The sequence below is a fragment of the Notolepis coatsorum genome (assembly GCF_963971535.1).
Source record: "Notolepis coatsorum genome assembly, chromosome: 14".
NCBI classification, from domain to species: domain Eukaryota; kingdom Metazoa; phylum Chordata; class Actinopteri; order Aulopiformes; family Paralepididae; genus Notolepis; species Notolepis coatsorum.
Window position 1 is genome coordinate 21,698,985 of NC_140178.1, and position 18,170 is coordinate 21,717,154.

The following is an 18,170-nucleotide window of genomic DNA, read 5'->3' on the forward strand; positions in this document are numbered from 1 at the left end:
ACATTGAAGATAAGTTGATGTTTATATGAAACCTGTATGACATTTTGATACTGTTGGTCAAATATGACCCGGTGGTTCAGAATGATGTGTAAATACAGCAGATCAAGTCTAAGACCATCTACAAGTCTAATGACTATACAAGTCTAAGACTATCTACAAGTCTAAGACTATCTACAAGTCTAAGACTATCTACAAGTCTAAGACTATTGTTGTGGAAATTACTCTAAGAGAAGAAACGATGAGCTGAGTAATTCTGATTGAGTCGAGCTGTAAAAAATTAACAGATTTATTCTCTGATCTCTATCTACAAGTCTAATGACCATCTACAAGTCTAATGACTGACACGTCTAATGAATACGACTGGTGTATCATACAATAAATGAGATCTGTGCAATATGCAAATAATTTGTTGGTAAATATAAATAAACCAGGACTCCCTGGAAGAAGACATCTTGTATCTCAACTGGACCTTCCTGGCCAAATAAAGATAATCAAGTGGGTAAAATGTGAATTAGTTATTACATACGTGTATGTGGCGTTAAAATGAGCAATGCGTGTGGCGTGTACCTCTGATCAGGCCTGAAGCGTGTGTCAGTAGGTGGTAGGAGCTTTCTGAGGTCAGGGGTCAACTCGTTGAGCTCCCTGGCGTAGCGGGAGAACCCGTAGTACTGCTCGTGGTCATCAGGCTGCACGGCTACACAGGAAGTGACATGATATGATGAGGAAATGACAACGTAGACCCACATCAGGCAATTGTTCTTTTATTAAAAATAAAAGTTCTAAAATCTAGTCAGTTGGACCACTTCTGGGTGGTTTAGTTGGCTGTAGCACTCCCAGCTAGTGACATGTCATCGTCAGTTCTTTTTAACAATCCAGCTCTTTGGTAGAAAAACAAAAAGGGAACAGAGTCGCTGGGAGAAGAGGGCATGTGATTTGGGACCATATTGCAGTGGAAACAAGACAGACGTCTTGATTAGACACTTTTCAACTTGCCATCGTTTCCACGCCTGTGTAATGTGTCTTCATACGGAAATAGGAAATACAAATGGAAGGGCAATTAAATATGAATTAAATTAAAATATGTAATAATAGTCCTGTAGGCCTATACGTTTTTATGAGTCGCTATGAGATAGTTTGAGACCGAATCAGCCTTCGATAAACTGAGATAGCATGACTTCAATCATGGGGTTCATGATTGCGGCACGGTGGTGTAGTGGTTAACACTGTCGCCTCACAGCAAGAAGGTCCAGGGTTCGATTCCCGCTTGGGGATCAGGTTTCCATGATGCCAGGTACCCAGGTGGGGTATCTCCCAGGCCTTTCTGTGTGGAGTTTGCATGTTCTTCCAGTGCTTGCACGGGTTTCCCCCCCGATAAGATAAACCCAATGGAAAAACATGCACAACAACAGATCGCTAACGCTGTGGCGTCCTTGACAAAGACGGGCAGGAGCACTTGGATTGGTCCCCGGGGCGCGGCTAACGTTGACGCCCTATCTGCTCCCGGCTGCCCATGGGGGGGAAGGATGACGGGATGGGTCAAGTGCATCGGCGACTGAGAAAAAGACAATGCATGTGTGTGTGTGTGTATCCCGGTGTGTGTGCCGCTCCAATTGCATGTCCAGTTCGTTGCATGCCGAATAAAGACCCCCTAAAGTGGTTGTGCATTATTATTATTATATTATTCATTTAAGCTGGCTAATGGGACTTTTGATGGACTTAGTTGAACCAGGTACAGGGAACGGGGCCCAGGTCTGTGTGAACACGCTAACCTTTTGAAAGTAGAAAACAGCTAACCGCATTTCAGTGACTGTTAGAAACACACACACCCTTTTACAATTACCACGGGAATAAAAACAATGCGTAAAACCGCACAGGGCAATGGTACATCTCTTCTCTCATTCATTCTAAGTGCCATAAAGTCATGCACCACCAGCCTGAGACATGCTGGCAGTGAAAATAATTTATTTGATTTTGTGTACATCATTACCAAACTATTTAATATTTTACTGTGATTTCAGACAGTCGAGTGAGGAACAGCCCACATCTTCAACTACAGTACCACCTGTCGGCGGTAAAAGTGTTGTGCAGATGTCTGATGTCAGTGATGTGTCACTGAAGGCAAAAATAAAAAGGGTCAAATCACTTTTCTGACTGAGAGTCTCGTTTCACAAAAATTCGTTTTTCTCCGTTTCTGAAAACAGTATATTCAACTACCAATGACGAAAGAACGGAACATGCTATACACTCACTATTTTTCACTGATGAAAGCAGAGATCCTAATCCGTCCGTTGAGATATTTCACGTGTTCATTCATAGTCGTATCACAGACTATTCTGTGGGTCTTGAAAGATTAGCCAGAATGCTCAAAAACCCTGGCAGAGGCTGCAGACTGTTCTATAGAAAGAAATGTCCTAACAAGCGGGCAGTGCCACAGCAAGTGCGTACCCTCTACTCCACACCCATGCCAGCACAATTTGGGTAGGGTGTGATTCATTTTATTCAATGTACAGGGTGTTATATAGGCCCTGTGTAGTATCTTTAATTATATAATTTTATATCTAACACATTGATATTTTTTTACTATTCCTAAGTGCTGCTTCCCATTGTGTTTCAGATATGGGTATACCCATGTCTCGCTCCCATTGGACTTTAGTTTGGGTATATCAGGGGTGGTTGAACATGATAGTTTATACATTGCAGAAACAATGCCTTTCCTGCCTGTAATTCCCCTTAATGTCTCTTCCATGACTCCGTTTGTTCCTATAGCTATGCCTTTAGACAACAATGATTTAATAACTGATTGTATTTGTAAATAAGATAAAAATGCTGTGTCTTTCAGCCCAAACGTGTTTTAAGTTCATTAAAAGGTATCATATTTCCCCTTTCGATCACTTGGCCCACCTGTGTTATATTATGTTGTTGCCATACATTATTTTTAAGGATTTTACCTCCTGCAGAGAGCAAAGGGTTTTTCCATAATGGACATGATGGTAAGGAATATCCACTAAAGGTCAGGCGTTTATGTAAGATTTTCACTATTTCACATGGAAATTCTAAAAGCGGATTGTCCAGTCTGGGAGTGATTTTTGGGTTATACCACAACATTGAAAGAGATAGATCTTTGTTATGTTCTTCTATAATTTGTTCTTCAAGCCATTCCCAGCTGCCAATCTGTCTCACACTATTGTAAGCCCACTGCAAGGGGTATCTTGAGTTATATGCTATGTAATATTGGTGGATATCTGGTAGTCCTATTCCTCCACTATTTCTTGGTTTTATAAGTTTTTTATGGCTGATTCTAGGTTTTCTGTTGTTCCATAGGAAGCCAGAAAATAATTTGTTTATTTCTTTGAACCAACTAGGAGGGAACTTTAACGGTATAGAGGACATCAAAAAAGCTAGCCTTGGTAACAAATTCATTTTTATAATATCAGATCTGCCCCAAAGGGATAAAGGCAAGACTGTCCATCTTTTGACGTCCTCCTTTATATTCTTTAAAAGGTCAGATGTATTTAACTCAACCATTTTTTCAATGGGAGATCGGATTTTAATTCCCAGGTATTTAATTCCTTTTGGCTTCCAATTGAAAGGAGCAGAACCCAGATGTGATTGAAAAGTTAGGTTGTTAAGTGGAATAGCTTCACTTTTACTATAATTCACTTTATAGCCCGAACATTTACCAAATGTATCTATAAGCTTTAGCACTTGAGATGGAATGGCTAGGATTTGTTAGTGTTAATAATATGTCATCAGCAAACAGGCTGGCCTTATACTCACAACTACCAATACGAATACCACTGATTTCTTTATGAGCACGTATAGCACAGGCAAGTGGTTCGAGGGAAATAATAAAAATGTGCGGTGAAACCGGACATCCTTGGCGGGTAGATCGATAGAGATGGAATGGATCAGACCTTATACCATTTGTTCTGACTGATGTAACCGGTTCATGGTAAAGTGCCTTTATCCAGTTCATGAGAACCGGACCAAATCCGTATTTAGGTAGTACATAAAACAGATATTTCCACTCCACTCGATCAAAGGCTTTCTCAGCATCCAGCGATATTGCCATCGCTGGATGATGGGAGGCCCCCGTCCTTGACATGACATGCATTAGCCTCCTCATGTTATTTGAAGCTAGACGACCCTGTACAAAGCCAGCCTGATCAATATGAATCAATGAGGCTATAACATTTTCCAATCGCCCTGCAAGGACCTTCGCAAACAACTTATAATCATTATTTAAAATACTCAAAGGTCTGAAGTTACACATTGTAACTTTGACTTTGTTTTGAACAGTGATGATGACATGGTATAGTCAGATTGAAGGCGGTTAGGATATACTCCGTTTGACTCACTGGGCTTCCAGATGCACTTTGGGGTGGGCAGGGTGTCACAGAAGATGCCCTCATGCCAGAGACCTCCGAACCGATGGACCACCTCCCCACTGCGGTCCAGAACCACCCCCTGGACCTCGTTGGTACTGCCGTCAGAACTCCAGTAACGAGACTAGAAAAAAAAAAAAAGATATCAAGATGTTTTTCCAAGATTTCTAAAAAGACTAGTAATCCATTCAAGCAAACAATTATTTTTAGTTTTTAGTTACAAGACAACTGTGCCATCAAGGCAGTATTATGAGCTTACAATGATCACTTTGTCAAGACAAGACAAGGCTTTCAATTTGGGAGGAGGCTTTTGTTTATAGTCACTCCTTACTGCCCTCTAGTGGTCAGAAAAGTATTTAATCTTTAAGACCCCCTTTTGCAATGCGTGTGTGCACGTCAGTTTTGACAAAACCATTAAATGAAAGCTGTACTGCATCAGTGTGTGTATATCAGACCTTGATGAAGGTGATCTTGCAGGTGCAGTCGTTGCTTTTGTTGTTTTTAATGAACACCTCCCCATAATGCTCCAGGTTCCTCTGCTGACTCAACACGTTGTGGATGCAGGTCACCACCTTGTTCCACTCATAGTGGTCTCCATATCTACACACACACACACACACCATTTTCATTAGCTCATGTAAACCCTTTCACTACCACACTACAGAAGGTTAACCCTTTACTATCACACTACAGACGGTTAAGGGTTAGCCTTCTGTAGTGTGGTAGTGAAAGGGTTACCCTGCCGTCGTGCGGCAGTGAAAGGGTTAAGCTTCTGTATTGTCGCAGTGAAAGGGTTAACCGTTTGGTAGTGTGGCAGCGAAAGGGTTAATTGGTTTAAAAAAGGGACAAACTCTGTCATCTAACTAAACAAACGGATTGTCCACCTGTAAACTAAACCATGACATTTGTCAAAAAGAGTTTAGGTTTTTATTAGGGATGTCCGATATTATCGGCCTACCGATATTATCGGCCGATATCGGCATTAAAATGTGATATCGGTTGATATCGGTATCGGAAATTAAGAGTTGGACAATATCGGTATAGGTAAAAAAGCCAATATCGAGCATCCCTAGTTTTTATTGTTAATACATTTTATTAATAGAGGATATGACTAACTGTAGTAATTGGTTAATATTTGTGTATTAACACTTTGGATGCCACTGGTGAACATGGTAAAACATGGTTGAATGCCAGCACCCACTTCAATGATAGCGTTGTGAACGCATAATCTATGTCTTAAATTATGTGTCTAATCTGGCCGTCGCTTATCAATGACTTGTTTGCAGTCAACATTGTCGAAACGGATTTTTAAATTAATTTCCGTTGTATAGCATTTTGAAAAGCCCTCGTTTTCTTGAAAGTTTCAGGAAAATATAAAGATTCCGTGATAAACGGCATTTACTGGAATATTCTGGAATACACAAAAAACGTTGTAATTTTTCGGCCTATTTATGAATTGTTTTCAAATAAACGCTAGATTATCGATAGTATATGTGTACTTATGCACGCTAGAGAAGCAAGCTGAAAAATCTATTCTCTCATTTCCTAATCAGCCCGCACACGCACACTGATATCTGTGAAAACAGATCCGATTATCCTAAGAAGATCCTAGATTCCTTACCTCAGATGTTCTCCAAAAAGATTATTCCAATTCCTGATCGCCATTCCAAATATCGATCGTGTTTATTGATTCAGCGCTGGGTACTGTAAATATGTATTCCACGCTGTTTTCCGGCTCGGCAATCACTTCGATCTCTTCGGATGGCTTGCCGGAAAAGTAAAATGAGGAAACTGGATTCCCCCCCCCCCCCCATCAGTCTAATCCAATGGGGTGCAGTTACACAGGGAGAGACGATAGGGGGCGGTATTTTCCCAATGGAGCTCAGAGAGAAGTTGCTGCACTAGCGTGAGGCTAGATTGATGAAATATGAATTCAAATCGCTAATAAAAAAATAAAGACAAACAAACGCTATATAGCGTTGCTGGCATTCAACGGTCGGCATGAACTAACGACATAGCGTCGCTGGCACTCAAGTGTTAATAGAGTCTATGACTAACTGCAGTAATTGGTAGTATTTGTATATTATTATATTATGACTTGCTTAGGCAGGGTAAGGTTGACCGGATTAGAAGAGATGATCTCCAGAGATTTTCCCCAGAACTTGTTCTTCCATCTCTGGTCTGTGGAGAAAAAGACACGGTTACCTCAGTGATTTACAGTTCAATTGGCTCCGTGGTCCAGTGTAGTAGCAAGGCACCAATCATTAATCATTCAAAACCGCCACAAGTCTACACAGGTAGTAGTCATTTCACTGCAAGGTTAAAATCGACCAAGAACTGCACAGTAGCTTTGGAATAGTATCCGTCCAACTTTTATAAACAAAGCTACTCAGTCCCGAGTCGGACCGTGGTTAACCTGGCCCTGCTTCAACCCTCTGAAACCTAATTATTAGCCAGTGGCTCATCTGACATATTAACTCAATCAGCGCCATACCCGAGTATAGTCGGGTTTTCATCGTTATTTCTTTTATTCGATATTTTTATTCATTTCTCTCACACAGACCTCGGGGTCAGGCGAGTCCAGCGGTTCACTCGATCACATTGAAACACGTCCAATGCCCCCGATGCATGTGTTGTGGTGGATTATGTTGGCGACACGATGGAGACCAATACTGGAAATCACGATCAGACAATTGGAATATTCTTTTTCCAATTTTTCCTCCTAGTGAAGGTAAGGACTATATGACATCAATCCTGCTTTGATCCAACCATGATTTCACATCGATCGCAATGACCATGTGTAACGTACTCAAACGTATGCCGTTGGTGACGATCAAAGCATCAAAAAACGACCCCCCCCCCTTTCATGCATTCATGATGAAACATAATACCTATTATATACATTTGATTTTGAAATAGTAGCATGTCCAGGCGAGCAACGCCAATGCTTTTAGTAAAATTCACGTATAAATTCACATATAAACGACATGCTGGTGCTCTAGTGTGACATCTAGTGTGAAAATTACATGTGTTCTTCCAGAACATGCACAAGTATACACATGCCACCACGAGCACAGGGGTGAGGTAGAGCACAAAAAGTTTAAGCATGGCCTTGTGCTTCAATTTCATTGGTCCAATACCATCTTCCTCGAAATCGAAAAAGCAAACAATCAAAAAGAAGGCGAGACTCATTACAACTTCACCCAAAGTGAAACTTAACACGGATGCGATATAAACACTGCGAATGCAAAGAAAACGGTGACAATGGACTTTATATTTCCTACCTCCATATAACCTCATGCATTCAGCTTGGAGACTATAGAGCAACAACAGAAGACTGTCTATTTGGGCGGAATGTAAACAAAAGCGAGACGTTTACAAGAAAACAGTTGGATTCCTTTAATATCACCTTCTTTTGAAGGTTGTACCAGGCTCAGTTTTACGTTGATACAAACATATCATACTAGGTTACGAGGAAATGGGCTAAATATCGCTCTAAATTCAACCCCCCCATTTTTCAGGGTGTAATTTGCTTAATTTCAATGTCTTCTATTTGGGACAATACAGTGCACATGTGAAAGCTCCATGCCAAACTATGGATAGTATTCTTACCTTGCCAGAAGACAAAGTTTTCTGATTCTGCGTGGCAGGCAGAGATGGGTGGGTGATGACAGACCTGAAGACAAACGCACAATTAATAAACACACGTTGTCCAGCAAGCCATAATAGTTCATCAAAAGGCCTAGGTGACACACTGCACTCTCCATGGTGCTGAAACCTTTGTCTCAGATTTACCAAATTATGTTTTGAGAGAAGTAGGCTAACGTTAAAATGCCCAGTAACGACTACATAACTTATCAGCCTACAATATATGTGTTGTTCTACAGTGTTTCTGCTGCTCAGCCATTTGGTCTATTTGACCTACTTATCGCCCTATGATCATAGTTAATTAAATCTCATGAGACATATCTGCCAAAACCTAAAGATCCAAACATTAAAAAGATCAGACCTCAAACATAGAATAATTAAAGGGGACATGCATTGCTATTACTTGCACTATTTGGGTAACTTTACACAATTCCTGTGAGTCTATGGAAGACATCTGTAAGGTTTATAAAAAAAAAAAATTGTTTTATATTTCTAATAGAGTACTCAAAAGCATCATTTTCCAGCCTCAGGATTTCAGGCTGTTATTGGATGGGCTCCGCCCATAAGCGCTTTCAGTGACAGTCACCCACACAGCGTGATACATATGAGAGAGAGCGAGAGAGAACGAGCAAGCGAGAGAGAGAGAGAGAGAGAGAGAGAGAGAGATGCGTCCCCGACACAGTCAAGTTTGTGTATGTGTGTGTCCCCGACAAGGGAGAGAGATGGGCGCACACACATTTACACACACTTCTGCAGTCCCTCCCGCCGTCCCTCTCTCTCTCCATCTCCCTCTCTCGTTCTCTGCCTGTCAAAGCCCGTTTGAGGAAGTGTCAGGTTACACTATGCCTACGTCCCGACACACACGCAGTCAAGTTTGCGGTTCTCGAGTTACATGCCGATGTGTGAGGCGTGCGCCGAAGTACACGGCAGACTTTTCTTTTTTCGAATACCACCCGCGACTCCCGAGGCTCTACCTCCCTCAATCATTTGGCAATCTCAAAAATTATTGAACAGGGTTGTAACCAATGAGTGTAGCGAATCAGGGATCTAGGTGAAATGGGTGAGTGCAAACGGGAAGAGAAATTCCACGGAATGCATTGGAGTCGATGAGGAAATGGTTTTCTGCAGCCTTTTTTTCTCTTCTCACTTTTTACCAAAATCGCTCCTAATCACTCATTTCTGAACGGATTCTTATGAAATTTGGACATGTACTACACAAGACTTCAGGCTATATATGGTTTTTTCAGCCATACCAATTTTCTTGGAAATACTACTTCTGGACTACCAACTACTACAGAAAAACGTGAGTAACACGTTTTTCTACAACTCAAGTTCAGACCTACGTTACTCTATTTCATTAGCACTAAAAGTGAATTTTCTTTATTGTATCAGAGACTTCCGAATGTCACCTTTCAAAAGAGACCAGGCTCATGTGCTTAAAGTATAGTATTTTGGTTTGCAAAAAAACTATGCAGTCCTTAAGTTCAAGTAAAAAAATTGGCACTTTTGGGAGGCACCAGTTAAGAGGTTAATATTCAAATGACAAGAATTTGAATAGTTTATACAAATATTGTTTAATCTTTAAAAAAATTTATTTCCGCCCGTTTTTATCAGCACTTACACTAATGTATTGAGAGGGGACCCTATTAACTGTTACACCGCTGAACGGCATGCTGGGTACAGATTGCTAGCTAGCCAGGTAGCATAAAAGTCTAAGAGCTGGGAGAACAGAAAAGAAAGATGAAGAAAGAGACTTCTTTCATTGTAGCAAAGTGTTGTATGTTGTTTCACTAAGCTCACACATTTCAAGCATCAGTGATGTAATGTTCAGAATGAATACTGTTCCCGGAAACCCGCTAGCCTGGTCGCGTGAACACTTTCGGCAACCAACATGTACTTCCGCGTTTCTCTGATTGGCCAGCGCTCTCCTTCGTGAATACCAGCCGCTCTACGCTCGTTCCCTACGCCGTGCATGAGGCTCCCCAGGTGCTCGTTTACAGAGCGTACAAATACGCTTGTGTTATGATACAGGAGCTAAATAGGAAGTACTTGAGGTCGTTGTTAAATACTTGTGTGTTTTAATAAACAGTATAACTGTAAAAGTAATGTTGAATTGTCGTGTCGCTAAACTAGACAAAAAGGTTTGAAAATACGAGCGTCTTGCGAGAGCGGCGGGGTTTGGCGTGTAATGACTAGCGATGAATATTATGTGTTTTAAATATGTTGCGACCGTTGGATTGTTGTTAAAAACAGAGGGATACTAGCTAAGGTGTGGGGGAGTTGGCGTATATAAGTTGATTGCTTTAAAAACTGAGAGAAATGTCGTATTTACGCCGTTTAAAACGGGGTGATGGGCAAAAATCTTTGGTTTTAGCTTAACGTATGGGGTGGAGTTCAATTCCCGAGCGGGTAAGGGGCCTACGTAATGTTTAAAGAACAATATCTAAGGTTATGTGGAATTTACAAATATAGATGTGAAGAAAGATTTTGAAAAGATGTTTTAATTTGCTGCTAAATTAGATAAGTTGCCGGTGAGGTAACGTTAGAGTGACGCGGCGAGGAAAGATTACGTATGTCCACTTCCGGTTTGCGCGATGAGCTCTGGGTATCGTAGTGTTAGTGTTTAACGTTATGCTGTGTTTATGTTTCAATATTGTGTGTTTGTGAATGTTAAATGTGGGGAATGTTTGTGCTGCTGTGTGCGTCTGTGCTGCGGGATGTTTGTGGAGGTTAATACGCAACGCGATAATCCCCCTGGTTAATAATAATAAATGGGCATCACAGAACAGGCCATATTAGCAACGCTGGTTAATAATAATAAGCGGGTATAGGGCTATAATACCTACCTGCATCAATATACGCCATACTATATACTCCAACGCCTATATGTAGAACATGGTACAGTAAGTGGGGAGTGTAAACATTTATAGTTAAAGACAGTAGAGCTCAAGTATTTTCGAAAGGGCTTTGATTCAAACCGGTGCATGAGATGGTTCTATATGTAGAACATGGTACAGTAAGTGGGGAGTGTAAACAGTGATTAATTGTTTTGATAAATATGTATTCTACGGATTCGAACATAACATTACATTTCCGCGATTAGTCTCGCTTGGCGTGCGAGTGCCGTCAAAAAGAAAATGCGCATGCGCGCATTACCGGCGTAGGGGGAAAACGAGCGTAGAGGGCTGGCCGAAACGCGGAAGTACATGTTTGCCGAAAGTGTTCACGCAGCCTGGTCTGCTAGCATTAGCCGTTAGCAATGACCGCAGCCAGCCAGCTCACTTGTTGGATTATCTCAAAAACAAAACCATACGTTAACGTGGAAGCTCAGACATTTCAAGCATCAACAATGTAACTTTTGTAATGAATGCTTTTGTTCCTGTAAATAACATAAGCCTGCTGCGACTCGCAAATACAGAAGCCAGCTAGTTCGCTTTATTAATTATGTCATGTTCACGATTATCTCACGTTCAATAATAATTTTTAATAGTACGTTTTGCCTATCCCTAATTTGTGTGCGTGTATATAGAGGTTACCTGTTCGCTGACAAAGTGGAAGCCACGGTCCTCTCTGTGGCTCTCGTAGGTCTCTCCCAGCACGGGGTTGAAAGGCTTGTAGTGGTTCCTCCAGGTTGCCCAGGCATAGCCAGAGATGGAGAACGCTGCCACGTACACCTGAAGGAGAAGAGGAGAGGAAGATGATAATGACTTGGGGGCCGATTCACAGTTCAGGACTTAAAAACAGGTTTGGACCAGGGTAGTTTTTTGTGTTTTATTTTTTTTAATTATTTTTTAAACAAACATATAAACAAACATGACAACACACGATAAGATATACAAGCATTATTAACAGTGCACATCCAATGAAATCACCATATAGTTAAATGTCTTATACAGGATATACCCCCAATACCTGCTATCTAATACCCTACACACATATGCTCTAGCTCGTACCCGCCCCTCCCGGACCCCCCATTGGATAATCCATCCATTATCCCACGCTCCTAACCAGACACTACCATTATATGCTAGCTTTTATTATCTCCACCACTTCTAACCACATTTTCATTTTTGATTCATTGAGACCCAAAATTCTTGCTGTAGATATTTCTTGATAAATCACATCGAGATATGTAATAATCCAGACCTTTCGGCATTTTTTTCCGGGTTGGAACCATCGTGATGCTATTAGCTTTTTAGCCACTGTGATACCAGGGAAGTTTTGTAGTCTCTAGTAAAAGCGTGTGGGTCAGACCAGGGTAGTTCTGTAGTTTACATTCTGTAGTTCTGTAGTAACAGCGTGTGGTCTGGACCAGGGTAGTTCTTTAGTAACAGTGTGTGGTTTGGACCAGAATAGTTCTGTAGTCTTTAGTAACAGCGTGTGGTCTGAACCAGGGTAGTTCTGTAGTTCTTTAGTACCAGCGTGTGGTCTGGACCAGGGTAGTTCTTTAGTACCAGCGTGTGGTTTGGACGGTGTTAGTTCTGTAGTTCTCTAGTAACAGCATGTGGTTTGGACCAGGGTAGTTCTTTAGTACCAGCGTGTGGCTTGGACGGTGTTAGTTCTGTAGTTCTCTAGTAACAGCGTGTGGTTTGGACCAGGGTAGTTCTGTAGTTCTCTAGTAACAGCGTGTGGTTTGGACCAGGGTAGTTCTGTAGTTCTCTAGTAACAGCGTGTGGTTTGGACCAGGGTAGTTCTATAGTTCTCTAGTAACAGCGTGTGGTTTGGACCAGGGTAGTTCTGTAGTAACAGCGTGTGAGCCGGACCAGGGTAGTTCTCTAGTACCAGCGTGTGGTTTGGAGATAGATCTGTAGTAACAGCGTGTGGTTTGGACCGGGGAGGTTCTGTAGTTCTCTAGTACCAGCATGTGGTCTGGACCAGGATAGATCTGTAGTAACAGTGTGTGGTTTGGACCGGGGAAGTTCTGTAGTTCTGTAATAACAGCGTGTGGTCTGGACCAGGGTAGTTCTGTAGTAACAGCGTGTGGTTTGGACCGGGGAAGTTCTGTAGTAACAGCGTGTGGTCTGGACCAGGGTAGTTTTTTTTTTTTATTGGAATTTTCCCCCTCCATTTTCCTCCGATTTTCTCCCATCCCAATGTTAGTCGTTATGCCAATTCCTAATGCCCTTCCTGGTCGCTGCGCACTTACCCCCCCACAGTCGGTCTGGGAGAGTGGAGGCTATCACGTGTTTCCTCCGACACACGTCCAGCCAATCAACCGCTTCTTTTCACCTGGCAGCACGGATTCTCATTGAGAGGGCGTAGCGTGTGGAAGGATCACACTATCCCACTCAAGTCCTATCCGCGCTTAGCAGGCGCCCCGACCGAACTGTAGGAGTCGCTGTTTACAACGACCCGGACCCACCCCGCCAGCTTCTCCCACCCTCTAATACTGCCAATTGTATTAGTGTGAACGGCCAGCCAAGCTGGTGACAACCCCGGAGCTGTGAGCTGGATTCGAACAGGCGAATGGACCAGGGTAGTTCTGTAATAACAGCGTGTGGTCTGGACCAGGGTAGTTCTGTAGTAACAGCGTGTGGTCTGGACCAGGGTAGTTCTGTAGTTATTTTTTTTGAACAAATGTTTTTTATTTTCCCTTTTTTTAACATGAAACAAGACAAACAATACAGTAACAATAATAATCAATAATAAATGATAAATCACAGGACAATAACAGAAATAATAACAATAATGACAGTCCAGTAATTAAATCAGAATGAATGTAAATTAAAAGACATGAAAATTATAAATGCAATACATGGGCTCTTGCTCGCTCTTCCCTTCCACTCCCCCCCCCCTACTTGGACTATACATCCACTACTTCATTTAACCTCAGAAAATTACAAATTTATATGCGTTCCTTTATCTTCTCCACCATAGCTACCCAGACTGCTATGCTGGCTTCATTAAAGGGGACATGTACTATAAATGTCATTTTTCGGTCTCTAGCATTGTATTATAGTAATAGGAGTTCGTATCAATGTGTTTTAGTGTCTAAATACCATATTGGCGGATTGCTCTGATTCAGCTCAGATCATTTCCTTCTCCAGTAAATTAGGCCATCCTGATTTGAAGGCCTGAATGACGTTACTCAGGCTCTGGGTAGCAGACAGTGATGTGATTGGCTCTGTGGTTGTAGCTAATGCCCGCCCACAATCTACATAGACTGACTGTACACAGCGAGTGAAAACCACTTCCTCATACTCTGCATGCACTAGTCTGGAGAGAGATAGAGAGCATTCAGGAGCACTTGGGGGGGACCTGCCGCACGGAGGTCCACGCGACACACACCTCCGAACGGGAGAGTGATAGAAAGAAAAAAAAGGAAGAGGGGGAGGGGCTGCCGCATCTCTCCCTCTCCCTCTCTCTCTCCCTCTATCTCCCTCTATCTCCCTCTCTCCCTCTCTCCCTCCGAACATTTTCCCCTCTCCGAACATTTTCCCATCCCATCCAGGATATCTGATAGGTTGTTGTGCAATAAGGATTAAATTGTTATTAAATAGGGGAGAATGCTTGTGCCATTTATGGTGGTTAGTACACTTTTTCTGTGTGTCACGCCATATCCGGATCACATGTGTAATAAGAGGGCCAAATCTCAAGTTGCATTGTTTAATTGATAAGTTGGTGTACACTATATTCTGTAGTCTATGTGGTGCCACTATGTTCTCCTCTAATGGTCTCCAGGATACCAATGCTTGAGAATCAAACCAGGTGATCAGTGGTCTTAAAGAGAACGCTTTAAAGTAATAGTAGAAGTCTGGAAAGGCTAAACCCCCGTCGGTTTTATTTCTCTGTGCCGTGGATCTTTTTAATCGTGGACGTTTGTTGTTCCAAATAAATGTATATGCAGCGGAGTGTAGTTTTTGCCAGTATCCAATTGGAGGGGGTAACGGCAACATTGAGCTGATGAAGTTAATTCTAGGCAAAGCATTCATCTTAACTATTGACGATCAGGCCTGTAATGAGTTTTTAAATTTTGACCACCTGCCGAAGTCATTTGTGATCCTGTCTAGCAAACCGGAGTAATTATGCTTCACCGTTTGGCTTATGGTAGGAAATATTTCAACTCCAAGACATCTAAAGTGTTCTACCATGGGTATATTTGCTGAGAGGGTGGTAGCCTTCGCAGTCACATTAAGTGGAAGGAAGGCCGATTTTGGCCAGTTTATCTTAAAACCTGATAGATTGCCAAAATCATCTATTACTTTAAGAAGATGAGGTAGGGAGGTGGCAGGGTTTTGCATGAACAAGATTACATCGTCTGCATATAAGCTAATGTGATGCTGTGTGCCCTTAATTGAGATCGGTGCTATGGACTGGGATTGTCTTTTGTACTGTGCTAAAGGTTCTAGGGATAGAGCAAATGGACCGGGACTAAGAGGACAACCCTGTCTGGACGAGCGCGATACAGGGAAGTGTGGAGAGCAGAATTTACCTGTTAAAATCATGGCCGATGGATCTGTATATAGTACTTTGATCATATGAATGAACCCATCACCTAACCCCATTTTTTATTATTATTATTTTTTTATTATCCTTTTCCCCCTCCTTTTTCCGATTTTTCTCCCATCCCACTGTTAGTCATTATGCCAATTCCCAACCCCCTTCCTGGTTGTTGCGCACCCCCCCCCCCCCCCTACTGTTGGTCCGAGATGCTTTCCTCCGACGCATGTGCAGCCAGCCGGCAGCCAGCCTGGCAGCGCAGATTCTCACTGGGAGAGTGTAACGTGTGGAAGGTCGCACTACCTCTCTCCAGATCCTACCCTCGCTGTGCAGGCGCCCCGACCGAACTGTAGGGGTCGCTGTCCACAACGCCCAGGACCCACCCACGGCTTCCCTCCCCCTAACTCAACGAGTTAGTATAGCGATCAGCCAAAGCCAAGGCAATGCTGACTCTCCGGGAGTCGAGACCGCAGCCTCTTGCATTGGTGACGAGCACAATCTCCGCTACGCCACCTGACCGCTAACCCCATTATTTTAAGTACTGCGCATAAGTAAGACCATTCCAACCTGTCAAAGGCTTTCATCGCGTCTAAGGATAAAACAGCTGTAGGAGGCGCGGCATCCTTGCTGGCATCTATCACATGCAGTAACCGTCTAATATTATCCGTGATCAGGCGGCCTCTTATGAAGCCTGTCTGATCAGGGTGAACTAAAGATGTCATATGCTTTTGAAGTCGGATGGCTAGTACCTTAGTGTACAGCTTGAGATCGGTTCCAAGGAGGCTTAAGGGTCTATAACTGCCGCAGTCGGTGGGGTCTTTATCTTTCTTAAGTAGGACAGATATGAGTGCCATATTGACATCCCTGGAGAAGTTCCCCTCTTTGACTGAGTGTAAAATCATATCAAGTAATAGGGGTCCAATTACATCCCAGCATGAGAGGTACAGTTCAGGTGGAATACCGTCCCAACCAGGGGCCTTACCACTTTGCAAGTCAGAAATAGCCTCCCTAAGTTCCTCTAGTGCAGTGGTTCTCAAACTGTGGTACGCGTACCACTAGTGGTACTTGGTGGTACTGCTGGTGGTACTTGAAAACATTTCCAAAAAAGCACAAAAAACCCCCCCCCCCTTTTTTTTTAGGCCACTGAACTTAGAAGCAGGCCAGGCCAGTGTTTCTGGTTGCGGCGGCGCGATAGTTAGATAACTTAAGTGGGGAACAACCAGGAGATCACTGTGACAGAGAGTAATGCAGTCTAAACAGTCATAAATCTTTAATTCAACTTCAGCCCTGATCATAACCATTTATTTTTCGATTTTTTGTAATGTCAGATAAAAAATGAAGTACTCCTAAAGAGTTGGTGTTAAATCTGACATTACAAAAAATCCATCAAAATCTGTGTTGCTGCTAATCATTGACACATGCCTAGCCTGTAATAATCCCCCCCAGAAAAATGTACTTTGCATTTGATATATTGAAAATATTTAACTTTTGTGTTTTTTTTAACAATAATTTGTGATGCCATCACACAAACTGGCATTTAAATGGTAAACATTGAAAAATGTATTGAATATGTGTTTTCTTTTCTTTTTTACAATAATTTGTGATGCCCATCACAAACACTGGCATTTAAAGGGTAAAATTCAAAAATTCCTGCACCAGAATGCAGGAAATTAAGTTTTTGTAACAAAATAAGTGTGTGTGTGTGTGTGTGAGAGAGAATGACAGACAATTGCTTGCTGTGTGAGAGAGAGAGAGAGAGAGAGAGAGAATTAAGTACATTTGCTGAAATACAGTTCTTAATTTTCACTTGCTATGTGAGAATGTTAGTTATTATGTTCTCAATGCCCCTTGCATTGTATGAGTTGTGTGGAAGCATTTGCTAGTTCTAGTGCTATCCCTTTGTACATTGTGGCTGTGTCTGACAAAAGTTAACAATAAATAATTGTATTAGGAATACATTTGCCTCCTGCGTGAACTGTGCATAGCTGAATAGAATGTATTTTAACGCCGGTCATATGGTGGTATTTGGAGAGCCAGCTACGTTCTCAGGTGGTACTTGGTGTACAAAGTTTGAGAACCACTGCTCTAGTGTAATAGGTGCATCTAACCGTTTAGCGTCTTCCTCTGAGAGTTGAGATAAGTTAATTTGATCAAGGAATTTCTCCAGTTTATTATGATCGAAGATCACTTCTGACTCGTACAGGTTAGAGTAAAACGTACGAAAAGTCTCGTTGATTTTTTTTGGGGTCTGTGATAACCATTCCCTGTTGGTCCTTGATGACAGGGATATCAGCAAATTGTTCACTGGATCGTATCTTCATAGCTAGTAGGTGACTAGGTTTAGAGCCATGAAAGTAATAATGTTGTCTTGTTCTGTGTATTTGAAATTCAGATTGTTGTCTTAAAATAGAGTTAATCTCCTTTTTCAACACTTTAATTTGAGACTCCAGTCGACTCGAGTAGTTGTGTTGTAAAGAGGAGAACAACAAAGAGTGAAGCACTTCCAGTTCTACCAATTTGGATAGACGTTTCTTGCGGAGGTTGGAGGCAAAGATAGTAGTGTTATTCCTGATAAAACCCTTTACCGATATCCATAATGTTGTGGGGTACCGAACCCACATCAAGCTGCAGGAATTCAATGAGTTCATTTTTAAATTGCAGGTTGAATTCATTGTTTTTCAACAGTGTTGAGTTAAA

The 18,170-nt window shown here is 42.0% G+C and overlaps 1 protein-coding gene across 9 annotated transcripts in view; it reads right to left on the reverse strand.

The window, feature by feature from the left end:
* LOC311240000 (oxysterol-binding protein-related protein 7-like) overlaps positions 1-18,170 on the reverse strand; it is a 90,242-nt gene that overhangs the window by 2,631 nt on the left and 69,441 nt on the right. For all 9 annotated transcript variants that reach the window (XM_084328486.1, XM_084328492.1, XM_084328488.1 and 6 more), the window contains 6 exons: positions 11,570-11,707; positions 7,998-8,061; positions 6,488-6,566; positions 4,841-4,985; positions 4,359-4,509; positions 568-694 (listed from right to left, as the gene is read on the reverse strand). In XM_084328486.1, the coding sequence (XP_084184612.1) occupies positions 568-694; positions 4,359-4,509; positions 4,841-4,985; positions 6,488-6,566; positions 7,998-8,061; positions 11,570-11,707 (704 nt within the window). The remainder of the gene's footprint in view (positions 1-567; positions 695-4,358; positions 4,510-4,840; positions 4,986-6,487; positions 6,567-7,997; positions 8,062-11,569; positions 11,708-18,170) is intronic.